The sequence below is a fragment of the Macaca mulatta genome, chromosome 14 (genome assembly GCF_049350105.2).
Source record: "Macaca mulatta isolate MMU2019108-1 chromosome 14, T2T-MMU8v2.0, whole genome shotgun sequence".
Lineage (NCBI taxonomy): Eukaryota > Metazoa > Chordata > Mammalia > Primates > Cercopithecidae > Macaca > Macaca mulatta.
This window is the reverse complement of record NC_133419.1, coordinates 11474671-11493839: the sequence shown is the minus strand read 5'-3', so window position 1 is coordinate 11493839 and position 19169 is coordinate 11474671. Positions and strand designations below refer to the sequence as shown.

General features: G+C 50.7%; 1 protein-coding gene and 1 long non-coding RNA gene across 7 annotated transcripts; one reads left to right on the top strand and one right to left on the bottom strand.

The window, feature by feature from the left end:
• Positions 1 to 188: 188 nt before the first annotated feature.
• Positions 189 to 5289, top strand: LOC106993211 (uncharacterized). The gene is made up of 3 exons (XR_001439389.3): positions 189 to 304; positions 506 to 3067; positions 4560 to 5289. It is a non-coding gene; the product is annotated as an uncharacterized LOC106993211 (long non-coding RNA).
• Positions 1074 to 17723, bottom strand: TUT1 (terminal uridylyl transferase 1, U6 snRNA-specific). 6 transcript variants are annotated; one of them, XM_077962483.1, is made up of 9 exons: positions 17478 to 17723; positions 14887 to 15077; positions 7760 to 8075; positions 7477 to 7577; positions 4614 to 5083; positions 3202 to 3311; positions 2933 to 3043; positions 2668 to 2760; positions 1074 to 2256 (listed from the first exon to the last, which is right to left on the bottom strand). In XM_077962483.1, the coding sequence occupies exons 2-9, from the start codon at positions 14899 to 14901 to the stop codon at positions 1118 to 1120; spliced, it is 2355 nt and encodes a 784-aa protein (XP_077818609.1). In that variant the 5' UTR covers positions 14902 to 15077; positions 17478 to 17723; the 3' UTR covers positions 1074 to 1117. The 6 variants fall into 6 exon arrangements, with proteins under 6 accessions (XP_077818609.1, XP_014969451.3, XP_077818612.1 ...); XM_015113965.3 differs by having other exon boundaries at positions 17554 to 17723; XM_077962486.1 differs by having other exon boundaries at positions 2933 to 2984; positions 17554 to 17723.
• Positions 17724 to 19169: the final 1446 nt, after the last annotated feature.

Genomic DNA, 19169 nt, shown 5'->3' with positions numbered 1-19169 from the left:
TACGTACGACAGTTCGGTATCCAGTGGCGCCGAATTGGAAAAAGAACGGAGTGGGTGGGGCCTGCTGGCCAGCGCGGAAAAAGCTCGCGCCTGCGCATTGGAGATCTTGACTGGCCCGCCCCTCAGGTGCAGCGGACCAATTGGAGTCTAGACGTGGAGGTAGACAGCGTGGAGGGCGGGGAAGCTGTGAGAACCCGCTGGAAAAGCCGCCGGTTCTCGGCTACGTGGCGCCGCTGCTGGCCTGGCGCCGTCAGGCTGCTGGGGGCGTCCCCCTCTGGCCCACCCAGGGACGAGTGACTCGATGGTAGGTTCTGCCAAGCCCCTCACATGATTCTGTGAAACTCATGGGAGCGAGGAACGACTGCTGCGCGGAGGTGGCAGTGTGTGTGCTATATCCTTTAGTTCCTGCTCTGCTTTTCCTCCAGAAAGGGATGAGTGTCTAACAGGGGCCCCGGTCTGAACCCGCCTGCCAAAGTGACGTTTGCTCACATCTAACCCCTTACAGCTCCAGGGTGCTGTTACTGCGAGCAAGGACACCGGCCCTCCGGCCCGAAGCAGGGCAGGGACACGAGGGAGAACGCGCCCTGTCCCTCCCGCCTCCTCCGGACTCGGCCCCTGGAGGGGCTGACGCTGGAAGACCCGACATCGTCGCTTCTGATATTCATGGCTTTTGACTCATGTTCAGGTTTGAAATCTCTTACCCAGTTTAAGAACGGGATGAACTCTCCTCGTTTAAAGGAGAGAATGAAGAACCCTGAACGCAAATCTCCATCTTTGTCCCCATTAATCTGAGGCGGCAGGAAGAATGTGGAGGCAAACCTGGCTCTTCTCAGTACTGTTCCAGCCACCCACCGCTCTGCCATTCAGGAACTCTGCGCGGGTGCCAGGTGCCACGCACGGTGCTGCCCCCGCACTCCCCGCAAGCTGTGCGAACTGTAGGAAGGAGAGGCTGCTGGGGTGGAGAGCAGTAGGGAGAGACCCATGTTCGGGGTCAGAGGAGAGCAGCTTCATGAAGTTCTGGGGGAGGCGAAGCATTATGACCAGATGGAAATGAAAGGAAACGGGAGACTCTGTATTAATAAACTAGCAGCTTTATTGCCCTTTAGGGGCCATGTCTTCACTTCAGATGTTTAAGTGCTTGAGGGAGGAAAACCTGTAAGAAATGATGGAGATCAGGGAACAGGCCTTGGCGATCCTGGAGCGGGGTCACAGTGAGCATTCGGTCAGCCAGGGAGACAGACGCCACAAAGCTCAGCAGGGGCTCAGTTTCTGGCCTCTCTTCGCCACCACTCAGTCCTCTCAGCTCCTGGGTGACCTGAGCCTCAGTTGCCAGCCACCCTGCTCCTGTGCCAGCACCACCTCCGGCTCCTGCCTTGGTTTGCTGCTGCAAGCGTCTACGGGCTCGCCGCCGTCCCTGCCACACTCGGTGCCACAAGGCACAGCGCCAGCTCACTGAGGAGGGCAGAGATGCCCCCTGCCCTGCCTCACCCTGGGACCCTTCTTGGGCTGCCTCATGTCCCTTGGGCCCCCGCTCTGCCAGGGCTGCATAGCTGGGCTGCCCCTCTTCTCCAGGGGCTCCATGCTTTCCAGTCATCAGGGGCAGCTCCCCTGGCTGCCCAGGGCCCTGCATGGCCCAGTCCTGCACCATCTCTCCAACCTCTATAACCATCTCTTCTACCCCGTCCCCTGCACATCCCTGCTGCTCCTCTCTCCCCTCCTCATGGCTCTTTTTCTGTCCATCTAGTTTCAGTCTTTTGCTTGTCCCTCCCTGAGCAGACTCCCCAGTTCCACCTCCTTCTGACCGCGGTCTCTTGGTTCCCTGTTCTATATGGCACCCCAGTGCTTCCCTGAATACCTGCACCAGGGCAGCAGTGAGCTGGGTGAAGGGTGCAAGGGGTAAAGGGATCGGAGTAGCAGAGAGTAGGGAGCTGGGGGAGCTGGGCTGCAGAAGAGGGAGCAGCCCCCAGTCCCGACCCCGGGAGGAACGGCGCTGGTACTGGAGGCTTCGGCAGTAATTGGCTGCCGCTCGGCAGCAGTTCTGTAGGCGCCCAGCCACCCGGCTGGTCACATTGGCTGCGACATTGTGACTCAGGTCAAAAGGGTCCTGGAGATTCATGGGGCCAAGGCGCAGACCCTCCCAGAGATTAGAGGGCAGGCCCCCTGTCACAGGCAGTGCCTGACCCTCCCGCAGGGACAGCAGTGAGCCACGAAGATCCCAGCAAGATACACAGGAGAAGAACTGGGCTAGCAGGGAACCTGGAGGAGGAGGAAGAGTGGGGAAAGGGAGTCATTTAGAGGCCAGAACTGACACAGGTCCTGCACCACAGCCATTTCCTTAGCAGGACTTTCTTTTCCCCTTCCAAGGGGCTCAGCAGAGTCCCAGGAAGATAGGCTTCTCTGATGCCTATAAACAAGAGGTCAGACCTCTCTCCCTGCCCCCACATGATTTCCCTGCCCAGATGCTGCTGCTCCCTGCTAGCCAGTGTAACCTTGGGCAAGTCACTTAATTGCTCCCAAACATGGTTTCTTCATCTGTAAAACGGCAGTAATAATATTAGGTATCTCACAGGTTTTCTGTGAGAACCATGCCTGGCACACAGTGTGATATATGTTACCTACTGTTGATGAACATCATTACTAGTCCTCTACCTGGCTCCCCAAACTCACTGAGGGGCTCCACATTTGTGCTGCGCTCCAGTCTTGAGGCATCCCTGGGGAAACTGCAGTCCCAGCCATCGACTTCCACCTGCTCCCCCTCTCCTGTGAAAGTAAAAAAGTTGAGAGTCAGTCTGGAAGCAGGGAGATTGAGGGTTGGGGTAGAAATGGGGGTGATAGCAGAGATCTCATTCCCAGAGTTGCTTTGGTGTATCTAAGTGTGATGAAGAAGAGAGGAAGCTAACAAGATGGAGAGGGTGGAAGCTAGGCTGAGTACCTGCTTTCTGGGTGAGCTGGGATACAGTGGGCAACACAGGAGGGTCCCTGGTCTGAAGAAAATATATCACCAGCAAGGTCAGGGCGTAGTTACTGAGAAGAGGGCCACTCCCTGGGTAAATAAGCAGTAATTCCAGTTAGATCAGAGGTGCTTCGAATCCCCCCACTGGCAGTTTTCTCAACCTCAGTGCCCATTCTGACCTCCCTTCTCTCCCTGAATCCCTGCCTTTGTCCTGACTCAGCCCCAAGTCTGTCCTGATTCATTCTCACCTGAAAGCCCCCGACCCTGAGCCCAGCAGCGGAGGGTGTACACGAGGGGCCGGACTCGACCATCTAGCTCAGAGACGAGACTCAGGAAACGGGAGTTATGCAGGGCCAGCCTGGGATGAAGCAGGGACAAGGTTGTTAGGGCTTGGGGACATCAGAACCTACCACCCCCAGCTTTCATTCCAGACTTGCATAACTGGGGCCAGCTGGAATAAGGCCAAAACAGTTTCCCCAAAGGTTGTTCAAACACTGATCTTGTGAGACAGTGTGCAAAAAGACAAAGGAGTTCGGGAAACACTTCATCCTGTACGCCCATCCTGGACATTCACAGCACATTATTCTTTTTTTTTTTTTTTTTTTTTTTGAGACGGAGTCTCGCTTTGTCGCCCAGGCTGGAGTGCAGTGGCCGGATCTCAGCTCACTGCAAGCTCCGCCTCCCGGGTTTACGCCATTCTCCTGCCTCAGCCTCCCGAGTAGCTGGGACTACAGGCGCCCGCCACCTCGCCCGGCTAGTTTTTTGTATTTTTAGTAGAGACGGGGTTTCACCATATTAGCCAGGATGGTCTCGATCTCCTGACCTCGTGATCCGCCCGTCTCGGCCTCCCAAAGTGCTGGGATTACAGGCTTGAGCCACCGCGCCCGGCCTATTATTCTTAACACTGCTTTTGAGCCATGGTCACACCACTGCACTCCAGCCTGGGTGACAGAGCAACATCCCATCTCAAAAAAAAAAAAAAAAAAAAAAAAAGACTGCCAAGAGCCTTTACTATGCAAAGAAACAAAGACAGGAAGGGAGAGAAGAAGGAAGGAACGGAGAAAGAGAAGGCAAGGCAAGGGGAGAAGGGAGGAAATGGAGAAAACTTTTTGCATCTAATTTTGACTTTCCCAAATTTATTCAACCGCAGAACTCTTTTCTACATCCCTTGAAAGTAATATTCTAAGGAACACACTTTACAAACACTGAAAGGGAAGCCAGGCAGGAGGAGACAAGGGACAGAAAGAGGGATAGTCCCAAACAAGGACAAACTTGAGACTTGGCAGGTGCAGGAGTTTCCCAAGCCAGACTCCCTCCTGGCGCACCCCAGAATTCTCAGCCGGCCTGCCCCAAAGAAAAGTATGGTGCCTCACGCCTGTAATGCCAGCACTCTGGGAGGCCGAGGCAGGCGGATCACCTGAGGTTGGGAGTTCGAGACCAGCCTAACCAACGTGGAGGAACCCCGTCTCTACTAAAAATACAAAATTAGCCGGGCATGGTGGCGCATGCCTGTAATTCCAGCTACTTGGGAGGCTGAGGCAGGAGAATCACTTGAACCCGGGAGGCGGAGGTTGCAGTGAGCCAAGATGGTGCCATTGCACTCCAGCCTGGGCAACAAGAGCAAAATGTTGTCTCAAAAAAAAGAAAAAAAGAAAGATACCGGTTACTGAGGGAGATGTCACCGTGGAGACCTGAAGGCCGATGACAGAACTTGACCACAGGGCGCCGGGCGGAGGGCACAGTTTGGACTCGATACACCCCAGGGACACAGCCCCGGAGAATGGATCCCACCAGCTCCAGCATTGCTGCCCCTTCTGCTTTCTCCCGCTTTGGGGCCTCTGCTAGTTCCAGGGCCTTCCCCAGGTCCCCCTCTCCCCTATCCTCCAGCAGTGGTGAGGCTGGAGGCAGAGACTGGGGAGAAGCAAGGGTCTCAGAGGCCAAGGCAGAGTCTGGAGTTTGGGGTGCCAGGGAGGAGGAAGGGGTTTCAAAGTCCAGGGCTTCAGAATCCTGGGGAGAAGCTGGAGATTGTGAATCTGGAGGGGAGGCTGGGGTGCAGGCCAGGGCTTGAGGGTCCAGTGGCGAAGCCAGGGCCGAGTCCAGCGATGGAGATTCTGGAGCCTTTGGGACTGGCTGTGGACAGAAATGAGCTGAGTGAAATGCTTCTGCTGTCCCCTAAGCAGAGAACATCTCTATCCCCAAGATAATATCACTTCCAGCTTATTCAGCTCTATGCTAAGGGCTTTATACATATTAACTCATTTAATCTTCACACCAACCTTTTTTTTTAAAGATAACCTTTTAATTCTATAAAATAAAAGGTCTACCTCTGCAAAAAATGTCATTATCGCGAAAGACAAAAACAGAGGAACTATTACAAACTAAAGAAGACTAAACAGAAACCATAACAGTCCATTGTCAGGACAGCTGACCAAATTAGAGTATGGAATGTAAAGTCTAAAGGTTTACATTTGTATCAATGTAACATTTTCTCAACTTGACAATGGTACTGTGGTTATACACTAGAATACCTTTGTTCTTGCATAACACACATTGAAATATTGAGGGGTAAAGGAATGTGATACATGCAACCTCTCAGATGATTCAGAAAATACAAATAAAGAAAGTGTGTAGAGAACGACAAAAAGAATGATAAAACATTTAAAAACTCCTGTTGCGGGGGCAGCAGGCATATAGGAACTCTACTTTCTGCTCACTTTTGCTGTGAATCTAACACTGCTCTAAAAAATAAAGTCTTTTTTTTTTTTTTGAGATGGAGTCTCAATCTGTCATCCAGGCTGGAGTGCAGTGGCACGATCTTGGTTCACTGCAACCTCCGCCTCCCGGGTTCAAGCTGTCTCTCCTGCCTCAGCCTCCGGAGTAGCTGGGATTACAGGCGAACGCCACCATTCCCGGCTGATTTTTCTATTTTTAGTAGAGACGGCGTTTCACCATGTTAGCCAGGCTGGTCTCAAATTCCTGACCTCAGGTGATCCACCTGCCTTGGCCTTCCAAAGTGCTGGGATCACACAGGCGTGAACCACTGCGCCCCGCCAAGTCTATTTTTTGAAAATAATAATAGGCTGGGCATGCGGGCTTATACCTGTAATCCCAGCAATTTGGGAGAATGAGGCAGGAGGATTCCTTGAGCCTAGGAGTTCAAGACCAGCCTGGGCAACATAGTGAGACCCTATTTCTAAGTAATAATAATTATCTTTTTCTATTCCTAAAACAGAATCTGTACATTAGATGTTAGAAAATACAGGTGCCGGGCGCGGTGGCTCACGCCTATAATCCCAGCACTTTGGGAGGCCGAGGCGGGCGGATCACAAGGTCAGGAGATCGAGACCACGGTAAAACCCCGTCTCTACTAAAAATACAAAAAATTAGCCGGGCACGGTTGTGGGCGCCTGTAGTCCCAGCTACTCGGGAGGCTGAGGCAGGAGAATGGCGTGAACCCGGGAGGCGGAGCTTGCAGTGAGCCGAGATCCGGCCACTGCACTCCAGCCTGGGCGACAGAGCGAGACTCCGTCTCAAAAAAAAAAAAAAAAAAAAATAGAAAACACAGGTAAGTGGCCGGGCATGGTAGCTCATTCCTGTAATCCCAACACTTTGGGAGGCCAAGGTGGGTGGATCACTTTAGGCCAAGAGTCCAAGACCAGCCTGGCCTACATGGAGAAACCCCATCTCTACTAAAAATACAGAAAATTAGCCAGGCATGGTGGTGTGTGCCTGTATTCCGAGCTACTTGGGAGACTGAGGCACGAGAATCACTTGAACCCAGAAGGTGGAGGTTGCAGTGAGTAGAGATCACAGCACTGTACTCCAGCTTGGGTGACAGAGTTAGACTGTGTCTCAAAAAAACAAAAAAAAAAGAAAGAAAGAAAATACACAGAGCAAAACTAAAAGGACCTTATTGTATAATTTTTAATATATTTTTTCCAAAATAAAATCATATTGTACACACCATTTTGAAAATTTTTTTTGTTACGACTGCCAGGTATCCATGTCAATTCATTTTTTCTTTCTTTTTTTTTTTTTTTTTTTTGAGGAGGAGTCTCCCTCTGTCACCCAGGTTGTAGTGCAGTGGTGCAATCTTGGCTCACTGCAACCTCTGCCTCCTGCATTCAAGGTGATTCTCCTGCTTTAGCCTCCCAAGTAGCTGGAACTACAGGTGCACACCACCATGCCCAGTGTATTTTGTTTTTAGTAGAGACGGGGTTTCGCTATATGTTGGCCAGACAGGTCTTGAACTCCTGACCTCAGGTGATCCGCCAACCTCAGCCTCCCAAAGTGCTGGGATTATAGGTGTGAGCCACCTTGCCTGGCCCTGTCAGTTCATTTTCATCCCATCTAATACTCATCCATATTCACATCTCTCCAATTACAATAAATCCTTTCAGGTAGGTCCTATTATCTGCATTGTAGATGAGGAACTAAGGCATGGAGAGCTAAAGGACTTGCCCACAGTCACATGGCCATTCTCATGGACTCTTCCCAGCTGCCTCCCTGGGGCACTCACTCACCTGGGGCTCTTCCAAGTCACCCAGATCCAAGAAGAGGTCAAGATCACAGCCATGGACATCGAAGCTATTTATGGAAGAGCCAAAAGGGTGGACCACACAGCCTGGGTGCCAAGCAGAGAAGAAAGGTCAAGAGAAGTTAGGGAGGAGCAGGGGGAGGAAGAACAAAAGGGAGCACAAAGATGGAAAAGCAACCAAACACTTCCAGCGGAGGGAGGACTGGGGATATAGACGCAGGGGAGCAAAGGCCAGAGAGGGCTCAGACATAGTAGGGGAGGTAACTTACCAGGGAAGAACTCTGTGAAGACCTCCTGCATCAGGGCCACCACCAGGCTCCGAAGCTGCCGCTCAGCCTCAGACAACTCCCTCAGCCCCACAAGCTTTATCATTTGTGTCCCCACGTCTGTGGCCTCAGCTAGTGCTTTGGCCAGCTGGTGATTGTCAGTGGCCGCTCCTTTGGGCGATTTGGAGGCCGGGCTCTGGAACTCCCTCTGCTCCCGTGGGCGGACACGCAGGCGATGTCCTCCCAGGCTGTGCTGGGACTGTGACAAGACAGCCTCTCGAGCACCCACGTCCCCCATCTCCACAATGGCAAACACTCCCTGGTAAACAACAACGGGCAGAGATGATGGTTTTGGAACCAAGAACCTAAGCACGTGATCTACAGTGGATGAGAATATTAGAAATGGGGACTATCCCATAAATTGAGAATATTCGCTTGCTGTTTTCGTAATAACAGGGGACATATTTAGAAAAGCAATTTTCAGTCAGGTGCAGTGACTCGTGCCTGTAATCCCAGCACTTTGGGAGGCTGAGGCAGGAGAACTGCTTGAGCCCAGGAGTTGGAGACCAGCCAGGACAACATAGTGAGATCCCATCTCTATAAACAATTTTTTTTTTTTGAGATGAAGTCTCATGCTGTCACCCAGACTGGAGTGCAGTGGGGTGATCTTGGCTTAGTGCAACCTCTGCCTCCCAGGTTCTCCTGCCTCAGCGATTCTCCTGCCTTAGCCTCCCAAGTAGTTGGGATTACAGGTGCGTGCCACGATGCCCAGCTAATTTTTGTATTTTTAGTAAAAATGGGGTTTCACCATGTTGGCCAGGCTGGTCTCTAATTCCTAAACTCAGCCTCCCAAAGTGCTGGAATTACAGGTGTGAGCCACCGCACCTGGCCAGTACAAAGAATTATTTAAAATTAGCCAGGCAGTCCCAGTTACTGGAGAGGAAGAGATGGGAGGATCGCTTGAGCCCAGGGGCTGAGGTTGCAGTGAGCCGAGATCGCACCACTGCACCCCAGTATGGGTGAGAGAGCCACACCCTGTCTCAAAAAAAATCAAAACAAACAAACAAAAAAACAGGCCGGCGCAGTGGCTCACACCTATAATCCCAGCACTTTGGGAGGCCAAGGCGGGCGGATCACAAGGTCAGGAGATCAAGACCATCCTGGCTAACACAGTGAAACCCCGTCTCTACTAAAAATACAAAAAAATTAGCCAGGCGTGGTGGCAGGCGCCTATAGTCCCAGCTACTCGGGAGGCTGAGGCAGGAGACTGGCGTGAACCCGGGAAACAGAGCTTGCAGTGAGCCAAGATCGCGCCGCTGCACTCCAGCCTGGGTGAGAGAGTGAGACTCCGTCTCAAAAAAAAAAAAAAAAAGAAAGAGGCCGGGCGCGGTGGCTCAAGCCTGTAATCCCAGCACTTTGGGAGGCCGAGACGGGCGGATCACGAGGTCAGGAGATCGAGACCATCCTGGCTAACACGGTGAAACCCCGTCTCTACTAAAAAAATACAAAAAACTAGCCGGGCGAGGTGGCGGGCGCCTGTAGTCCCAGCTACTTGGGAGGCTGAGGCAGGAGAATGGCAGGAACCCGGGAGGCGGAGCTTGCAGTGAGCTGAGATCCGGCCACAGCACGCCAGCCTGGGCGACAGAGCGAGACTCCTTTCTCAAAAAAAAAAAAAAAAAAAAGAAAGAAAGAAAAGTACCCAGGCATGGCAGCACACACGTGTAGTCCCAGCTACTTGGGAGGCTATGGTAAGAGCATCACTTGAGCCCAGGATGTTAAGGCTGCAGTGAGCCATAATTGCACCACTACACACCAGCCTGAGAGACACAGACCCTATCTCAAAAAAAAGTAGAAAAACAATTCTTGGCCGGGCGCGGTGGCTCAAGCCTGTAATCCTAGCACTTTGGGAGGCCGAGACGGGCGGATCACGAGGTCAGGAGATCGAGACCATCCTGGCTAACACGGTGAAACCCCGTCTCTACTACAAAATACAAAAAAACTAGCCGGGCGAGGTGGCGGGCGCCTGTAGTCCCAGCTACTCGGGAGGCTGAGGCAGGAGAATGGCGTGAACCCGGGAGGCGGAGCTTGCAGTGAGCTGAGATCCGGCCACTGCACTCCAGCCTGGGCGACAGAGCAAGACTCCGTCTCAAAAAAAAAAAAAAACAAAAAAAAAACAATTCTTTCCCTCACTCCTATCCCACACATTTTTCTCCCACCCCAGTTTGCCTCTAAAAACCTCATTTTATCTGTATTATTTCTGTCCTCTACTCTTTCCAATGAGGTGATTACACTATGACCCACCCGATAACTTTTCCTGATATAATTAGAATTTTTTTAACATTTATTAAGGATCCATGTAATGGAATGAGTCCACTTTAAAAATTTAAAAAAATCGCTGGGCGTGGTGCCTCATACCTGTAATCCCAGCACTTTGGGAGGCCAAGGTGGGTGGATCACAAGGTTAAGAGATCGAGACCATCCTGGCCAATATGGTGAAACCCCATCTCTACTAAAAATACAAAAATTAGCTGGGCGTGGTGGCACGTGCCTGTAATCTCAGCTACTCAGGAGGCTGAGGCAGGAGAATCGCTTGAAGCCAGGAGGCGGAGATTGCAGTGAGCCGGGATTATGCCACTGCACTCCAGCCTGGCAATAGAGCGGGACTCCGTCTCAAAATAAATAAATAAATAAATAATTAAAATGAAAAAAAAAATCAATTCATGTAATGAACACTGTGCTAGGCATAAATATAAACTCACAAACCCTATCTTCAAGAACTCACCATCTAGGAATAACAGCAATATAACAACTACACTGTTGTAAGTTGGTGAGTTCAGTGATATTCACTGGCCGTATTTTTTTAAAGGTAAAATATCAGCAAATAAGGAAAAACGCTGGGCACAGTGGCTCATGCCTAATCTCAACACTTTGGGAGGCCTAGGCAGGTGGATCCCCTGAGGTCAGGAATTCAAGACCAGCCTGATCAACATGGCAAAACCCCATCTCCACTAAAAATACAAAATTAGCTGGATATGGTGGCGCATGCTTGTAATCCCAGCTACTCAGGAGGCAACTGCCTGAACCTGGGAGGTGGAGGTTACTGTGAGCCGAGATTGTGCATTGCACTCCAGTCTGGACAACAAGAGTGAATCTCCGTCGCAAAAAAAAAAGGAGGGAAAACAGGACTGCTTTAGGGAATAGGTCCATATTCTTTTATATCCTCCAATGGTAAAACTGGATCCTCATCTTGTTTATAAAAAGGTACCTGCTACAGTAAGGTAGCACCAAGACAGAATGGTGCTAGCATAAAGATAGACATTCAGATGAAGGGAGTGGAACTGAAACCCTGATTTGAACAACGCTGTCTGTCTGGGTAACAAAGCAAGACTCCGTCTCAAAAAAAAAAAAAAAGACGACGGCCGGGCACGGTGGCTCAGGCCTGTAATCCCAGCACTTTGGGAGGCCGAGACGGGCGGATCACGAGGTCAGGAGATCGAGACCATCCTGGCTAACACGGTGAAACCCCATCTCTACTAAAAAATACAAAAAACTAGCCGGGCAAGGTGGCGGGCGCCTGTAGTCCCAGCTACTCGGGAGGCTGAGGCAGGAGAAGGGCGTGAACCTGGGAGGCGGAGCTTGCAGTGAGCTGAGATCCAGCCACTGCGCTCCAGCCTGGGCAACAGAGCGAGACTCCGTCTCAAAAAAAAAGACTAGCATGCAGTGATGTGATTATAGCTCACTGTAGCCTTGAATTCCTGGGCTCAAGAGAACCTCCCGCCTCAGCCTCCTCAGTAGCTGGGATTATAGGGGCACACCACCACACCCAGACTTACTTCTACCCTTATGCCAAACACAGCAAAGAACCGAAGTGAAGCCAAGGACAAAGTTAGCTACTTGGACCTGCCCAGGCCAGTCTTCTGACTCTAATCAACCACAGTTTACCAGACTGCAGTACAACACCAAGTTTGTAACCACAGCCCCAGCTAGAGATAAAGTGTCCCTTTCACCGGGCTTGTGTGTGCTCATATTTTTCTCCAAAACCTCACAGAAGGCATTAAGGAGGGCAGGATTAGCAGATTCAGAAGACTGTGTCAGCTGGGCATGGTAGCTTATGCCTGTAATCCCAGCACTTTGGGAGGCCGAGGTGGGCAGATCACCTGAGGTCAGAAGTTCGAGACCAGCCTGGCCAACATGGTGAAACCTGGTCTCTACTAAAAATACAAAAATTAGCCAGGTGTGGTGGCGCACGCCTGCGGTCCCAGGTACTCAGGCAGCTGAGGCCGGAGAATTGCTTGGTGGGATTACAGGCATCGGCCACCACACCCAGCTAATTTTTGTATTTGTAGTAGAGAGAGGGTTTCACCATGTTGGTCAGGCTGGTCTTGAACTCCTGACCTTAGGTGATCCTCCCACCTCAGCCTCCCAAAGTGCTGGAATTACAGGCGTAAGCCACTGTGCCTGACCGAGAAAAATACTTTTCCTAAAGGCCTCCTCAGTAAACTTCTACTTATATCTCAGTGGCCAGAATTCTATCACCAAAAAACTCCCTCTAAAAAAAAAAAGGAAAAAGAAAAGACATTTTTCTCAGAAAAAAAGGAAAAAAAAATAGGAGGATGGAACTTAGACTGAGGTGACAATAACCTTTTATTTTTTTGAGACAGAGTTTCGCTCTTGTTGCCCAGGTTGGAGTGCAATGTCAGCTCACCACAACCTCCACCTCCCAGGTTCAAGCGATTCTCCTGCCTCAGCCTCCGGAGTAGCTGGGACTACAGGCACCCGCCACGGCGCCCAGCTAATTTTTTTGTATTTTCAGTAGAGACCAGGTTTCACTGTGTTAGCCAGGATGGTCTCAATCTCCTGACCTCGTGATCCGCCCGCCTCAGCCTCCCAAAGTGCTGGGATTACAGGCGTGAGCCACCGCGCCCAGCCGACACTAACCTTTTATGCTCTGCCATACAACCTGCCCCTACTTCTTACCTGAAATATAGGGCAGCAGTATCCCAACTATGAAGAGCCACATGCCAATAATGGCAGAGCAGGAAAACAGCAAAGCCCTGAACTGTCCAGGTCTGGACTTCTTGTTACATGAGAAAAACTAAGCTCCTATTGTTTAAGCCATTTGTAGTTTGGTTGCTGAATGCAATCCCTAACAAACACAGGCTCCACCCCATTCTAAAAGATAACCTGGGCTGCAAAGGGTATTTGGGATCACCTAAGCCATGCCTACATAACAAGAGTGCAGCCTCACAACCACAGTATGACCAAGGAACACAGCACCTCAACAGTGAACTTTTTTCAAGGGACCGAAGAGATTCTAACAAAGCCTACATGGAGGCAACACAAAAAGCATGAGCTTGTTTAACACTCTCCAAAGGAGAGGGTGTTCTAACCAAACAACCTCAGTACCTCTCAGTGTAAGTTAATAAACTGCTAACTGGTTTATCAACCAGGTTCTTGTAGAGTTGATCCAATGGTATGTTGTTCTTTAAGCACCAACTTTCACTATAATTACTTGTTTGTTTACTTTCTCCTCTAGACTATAGGCTCTGTAAGAGCAGGGACCATATCTATCCCATTCACTACTAAGAATGCAGCCCTAAGCATAGTGCCTAGCACAAAGTTAGCTATGAATAAATATTTGGCAAAGAATTCACTGAATCAATAAATGACACACACAAAAAAATCTCCCAATGACTAACTCTGGTGAAGTGATAAAATCCAAGGGGTGCGACTGGAAGCAGTGGCTCATGCCCGTGATCCCAGCACTTTGGGAGGTTGAGGCGTGCAGATCACCTAAGGTCAGGAGTTTGAGACCAGCCTGGCCAACATGGTGAAACCCCATCTCTACTAAAAATACAAAAATTAGCTGGGCGTGGTGGTATGCACCTGTAATCCCAGCTGTTCGGGAGGTTAAGGTGTGAGAATTGCTGGAACGCAGGAGGCAGACGTCGCCGTGAGTCAAGACTGTGCCACTGCACTGAAAAAAATAATAAAAATAGGCCGGGCGCAGTGGCTCAAGCCTGTAATCCCAGCACTTTGGGAGGCCGAGACGGGCGGATCATGAGGTCAGGAGATCGAGACCATCCTGGCTAACACGGTGAAACCCCGTCTCTACTAAAAATACAAGAAAATTAGCCGGGCGAGGTGGCGGGCGCCTGTAGTCCCAGCTACTCGGGAGGCTGAGGCAGGAGAATGGCGTGAACCCGGGGGAGCGGAGCTTGCAGTGAGCCGAGATCGCGCCACTGCACTCCAGCCTGGGGCACAGAGCAAGACTCCGCGTCAAAAAAAAAAACAATAATAATAATAATAATAATAATAAAAATAAAAATTCAGGCCGGGCGCGGTGGCTCAAGCCTGTAATCCCAGCACTTTGGGAGGCCGAGACGGGCGGATCACGAGGTCAGGAGATTGAGACCATCCTGGCTAACACAGTGAAACCCCGTCTCTACTATAAAAAAATACAAAAAACTAGTCGGGCGAGGTGGCAGGCGCCTGTAGTCCCAGCTACTCGGGAGGCTGAGGCAGGAGAATGGCGTAAACCTGGGAGGCGGAGCTTGCAGTGAGCTGAGATCCGGCCACTGCACTCCAGCCCGGGCAACAGAGCGAGACTCCGTCTCAAAAAAAAAAAAAAAAAAAAAAAATTCAAAGGGCGGGGGAGGTGTGAGAAGCTCCCAAAGTTGGCCAAGCCCAAATACTGTGATGTCCATCAAGAACAAGCCACATTAGGAACCAGCTCAAAGAGGCTGTTGGTTTCTCTCTCTTGTCTCTTTGGTACACAGCACATCTGATTCATTCTTTTTTTTTTTTTTTTCTTTTTTTAAGATGGAGTCTTGCTCTGTCATCCAGACTGGAGTGCAGTGGCACGATCTCAGCTTACTGCAACCTCTGCCTCCCAGGTTCAAGCAATTCTCCTGCCTTAGCCACCCAAGTAGCTGGGACTACAGGCATGCGTCACCACACCCAGCTAATTTTTTATTTTTAGTAGAGATGGGGGGGTTTCACCATGTTGTCCAACTCCTGACCTCAGGATGGATCCGCCTGCCTCAGCCTCCCAAAGTGTTGGGATTACAGGCGTGAGCCATCGCACCCAGTCCTGATTCATTCTTTACCCCGAGAGCCATTCACTTTACCTTGTCCTTGTCCATGACAACACTGGCCACAGGTCCAAATGCTTGGAAATACTCAGAGAGCTGAGCAGAATCCACATCCCTGGGAAAGCCACTGACAAATACACTTCGAAGTCCCTGGGCCTTTCTCGCAGCTCGTAGTTCCACCAGGTGCCGGTGCTTTCTGCCTCCCAAGTGGGCATCAAGGCTGGGTCCTGCAAAGACAAGTGTGAGATAAAAACATCCAAAGCACTCTTCAGCGTGTCTGCCTTTGCTCTCTGCATACCTAAATCTTACTGATCCTTCCAAGCCACAGAAACTGTGACCTTTGACTAAACAAAGTCTTGGCTCCTTTCACCTTCCTCTCTTATACATTTGTCTAAATAGTACATTCTTTTTTAAAAAATTTTTTTTAAAAGTCTCACTGTCACCCCCGCTGGAGTTCAGTGGCACAGTCTCCACTCACTGCAATTTCTGCCGCCCAGGTTCTACAAATTCTCCTGCCTCAGCCTCCTGAGTAGCTGGGACTACAGGTGTGTGTCACCACGCCTAGCTAATTTTTGTATTTTTAGTAGAGACAGGTTCCCAGGAGAACTGGCTACACTATAAGTATTTCGTTTATTTTTACTTAAAGAACTGTGTGATAGTAAAGTCCTTCTTAAACCACCTATTTGTGCTAGGTAGAGCTGGAAAGAAATTAACAGGTAACTTATCCAGGTCATCTACAGAAGAACTAAAAAAATTCAGATCCTAGAATACTTCGTGGATCATCTCTGGACATGGTATGATACAGTGATGTCAAGGGCAGGATCTGAAATCACATTGCCCAAGTTCAAATCCCAGCTCTGTCAAGCTGTGTGAGACCTTGGTCAAGTCATGAAACCTCACTATGCTTCAACTTCCTCAGATATAAAATGGAAATAACAGTATCTAGCACCTCACACACAGGTATTATTCACATGTATCACTTGGCAGAGAGTCTGGTACATGGTAAATGTTGAAAAACTAGCCATTGCATGCCGGGCGCGGTGGCTCAAGCCTGTAATCCCAGCACTTTGGGAGGCCGAGACGGGTGGATCACGAGGTCAGGAGATCGAGACCATCCTGGCGAACACGGTGAAACCCCGTCTCTACTAAAAAATACAAAAAAATAGCCGGGCGAGATGGCGGGCGCCTGTAATCCCAGTTACTTGGGAGGCTGAGGCAGGAGAATGGCGTAAACCCCGGAGGCGGAGCTTGCAGTGAGCTGAGATCCGGCCACTGCACTCCAGCCGGGGCGACAGAGCGAGACTCCGTCTCAAAAAAAAAAAAAAAAAAAAAAAAAGAAAAACTAGCCATTGCTATTATTTTATTATGAGTTAGCTGCTTGATGTCACTAAAGTAAATGTGGGGCCAAGGAAGACTCCTACGTTTCTGGCTTGGCTTACTGGATGAACAGTGATAGTGCCATTCACAGAGAAAAGGAAGAATGGAAGTAGACCCTGTTTAGGGAAGATTGTGATTCCAGACTTCAAAAGTAGGGCCGGGCACATTGGCTCACACCTGTAATCCCAGCACTTTGGGAGGCCAAGATGGGAAGATCGCTTGAGGCCAGGAGTTGGAGACCAGCCTAGGCAACACGGTGAAACCCCATCTCTACAAAAAATTAAAAAATTAGACAAGGCCGGGCGTGGTGGCTCACGCCTATAATCCCAACACGTTGAGAGGCGGAGGTGGGCGGATCACGGGATCAGGAGACCAAGACCATCCTGGCTAACACGGTGAAACCCCGTCTCTACTAAAAATAAAAAAAATAGCCGGGCATGGTGGTGGGCACCTGTAGTCCCAGCTACTCGGGAGGCTGAGGCAGGAGAATGGCGTGAACCTGGGAGGTGGAGCTTGCAGTGAACCGAGATGGCGCCACTGCACTCCCAGCCTGGGCGACAGAGCGAGACTCCGTCTCAAAAAAAAAAAAAAAATTAGCCAAGTATGGTGGTACACGCTTGTAGACCCAACTACTTGGGAGACTAGCTGGGGGTATCACTCTGCAGCTGAGGTTGAGGCTGCAGTGAGCCGAGATCACACCACTGCACCGCAGCCTGGGTGACAGAGCGAGACCTTGTCTCAAAAAAAAAAAAAAAGTGGAATTTGAAGTTACAGTGAACCCCTTCTCTGTCATACAAGAACCTTGTCCATTTTTCCAAACCCATCTTCTGTCCCTTCCTCACTGGTATCTTATGGTCTAGTCATTCATGCCATCTATTTCATCCGTCCCCGCCTTTGAGTAGGTCCTCTGTAGGGCTTCTCTGATTTAGTTATTGATTCTCTGTGGTCCCACAGTTCTCCAAACATATCTATAAAGCATTGAAACTTTCTCCATCTCTAAACGGTGAGCTCCTTCATCTCTGAACCCCCTTCCCCCACCCTAAAGATCAGCAGAATACCAGGCACAGAGCATATGTCCAATAGATGATGGTTAAAGAAGGAATAAAACAATGAAACGCGTTGTGGAGATTTCGTATACTGAGAAGGAGTGTAATGTGGTGGGACTTTCCCGACTCTCCAAATCCCCTCGGACTTGCGGAGTAAAAACGCAGGTGAGAGACCCTACCAACCGACCTGACAGGAACGATTACCTATAACCCTAACTTTCGCCAGGATCAAAAGACGAAAGCCCGCAACCACCCGGGTCCCTCACTAGCCACCGCTTACGGTTGGCTGTAGTAACGTGGCAGAGGCAGCAGCGGAAACCCCCACGTGGCAGCGATTCGACATCCGAATCCACCGCCGCCATAGCGACTCTCCTGTACCGACAAAAACACAAGCACCTCTGCCACGACCGGAACCCACTTCTCTGAAGCTCAACGCGCTCGGAAGCTACTTCCGCCGGTCCGATAGGAAGTGACATAAGTCGTCCAATTGAGCGGACACACTCCTCCGGAAACCAAGCTCCTTCGACTCCGGGTTCCGTTCCTAGCCGCTGTCGAGTCCCCGCCCGTTTTAGGAAAAGCCGCGCGTTACGATGCTTATCTGCATGCGGCAAGCCGATTGGTGTGCTTTAAGCTGTTCAGGCGTTGATTGGCCCAAAGCGTCGTGAATATTTATGACAGCAGCCACAAAGGCCGGCGCCGGGTAGCGTCTAGCTGCAGCTCCTTCACCCCGCAGTAGATACCCTTGTGTCTGTACCCTCGACCCTTATTTACCCGACGAATAAAGGCAGAGGATCGGCGGCTTCCAATCCTTTGCCCCACGGAGCCCAGGGCTGTTCCTGGACTTCCAACCTTTTCAGGGCTGTTACTCCCTCCCTCCACCCCCTGTCCTCTCGCAAAACGGGTGTTCTGCGACTGCTTCTAGCCCTGGTTGGGGAGCTCTGCCACCACCGGGCACCTTCCGGACTCCACAAGGTCCCTGGAGCCAGGCCCATTCCTTCCGCAGTAGTGGGCTGCGTGGTGTACTCCCGAGGAGCCAGAGCCACTGGCGTACCCCAGAGCAGTGCGACAAGACAAAACCGAGTACCGGTAACTGAGTGAAGACACTGGAGGGGGCGAATGCTGTCAAAGCCCATCTGGTATAATTGTCAGTTCCTCCCAACACCGCCGAGGTGTAGGCTCAGTACAGGGAGGGACTAGAGGAGCTGGGGATGCCCTAGGGACAGGGATCATAAGGAGGTGGAGAGGACTTTCAGATGGGCTCAGCCCACAGCTTTGAATGGCGCAAAGAGCAGTGGACCGAAGGCAGACACCATGGTCTTTGACCTTGAGCGAGTCACAACTGCCGAGGCTGTTCCCCATCTCTAAAGGAAGTGCCCAAGGAGCATATAGTAGGCTGAACTTCTTGTTGTCTCTCCTAAGGTGTTCCTTCTAATGGGCCCTGCTCAGGCATCTAATCTCAGTGTCCCAAACCTTTCAGGCAGGAAACGGTGCTACAGTGGATCAGGGTATCAAGGCAGTTGCTGAGACTGGCCTTGAGGATCCTGAAGCAGCAGGCTGTACACATACACCCAGAGGTGCTCGAGTGGTTCAATGGTAGAATTCTCATCTGCCAAATACACCACACAGCTAGGTGAGGAGATCCTCCTATAACCCCATCACCACCACCAAGGTGGTATACATGTTACCCTGGCTGCCAGCAACTTCCAGAATTCCTTAAGTGAAAGGGAGAGGGGAGTAAGAGGTGGGAAACAGAGGAAGAAACACCCCCATTCTCCTTTCCTATGGAGGCCACCAGTCATCCAGAAAGCTCATCTCAACTCCTGTGAAGGAATCTGGGCCAAGATGGTGCTTGGGCTCCATCACCACTGGGAGCTGGGGAGCAGTTTGGATCCCACA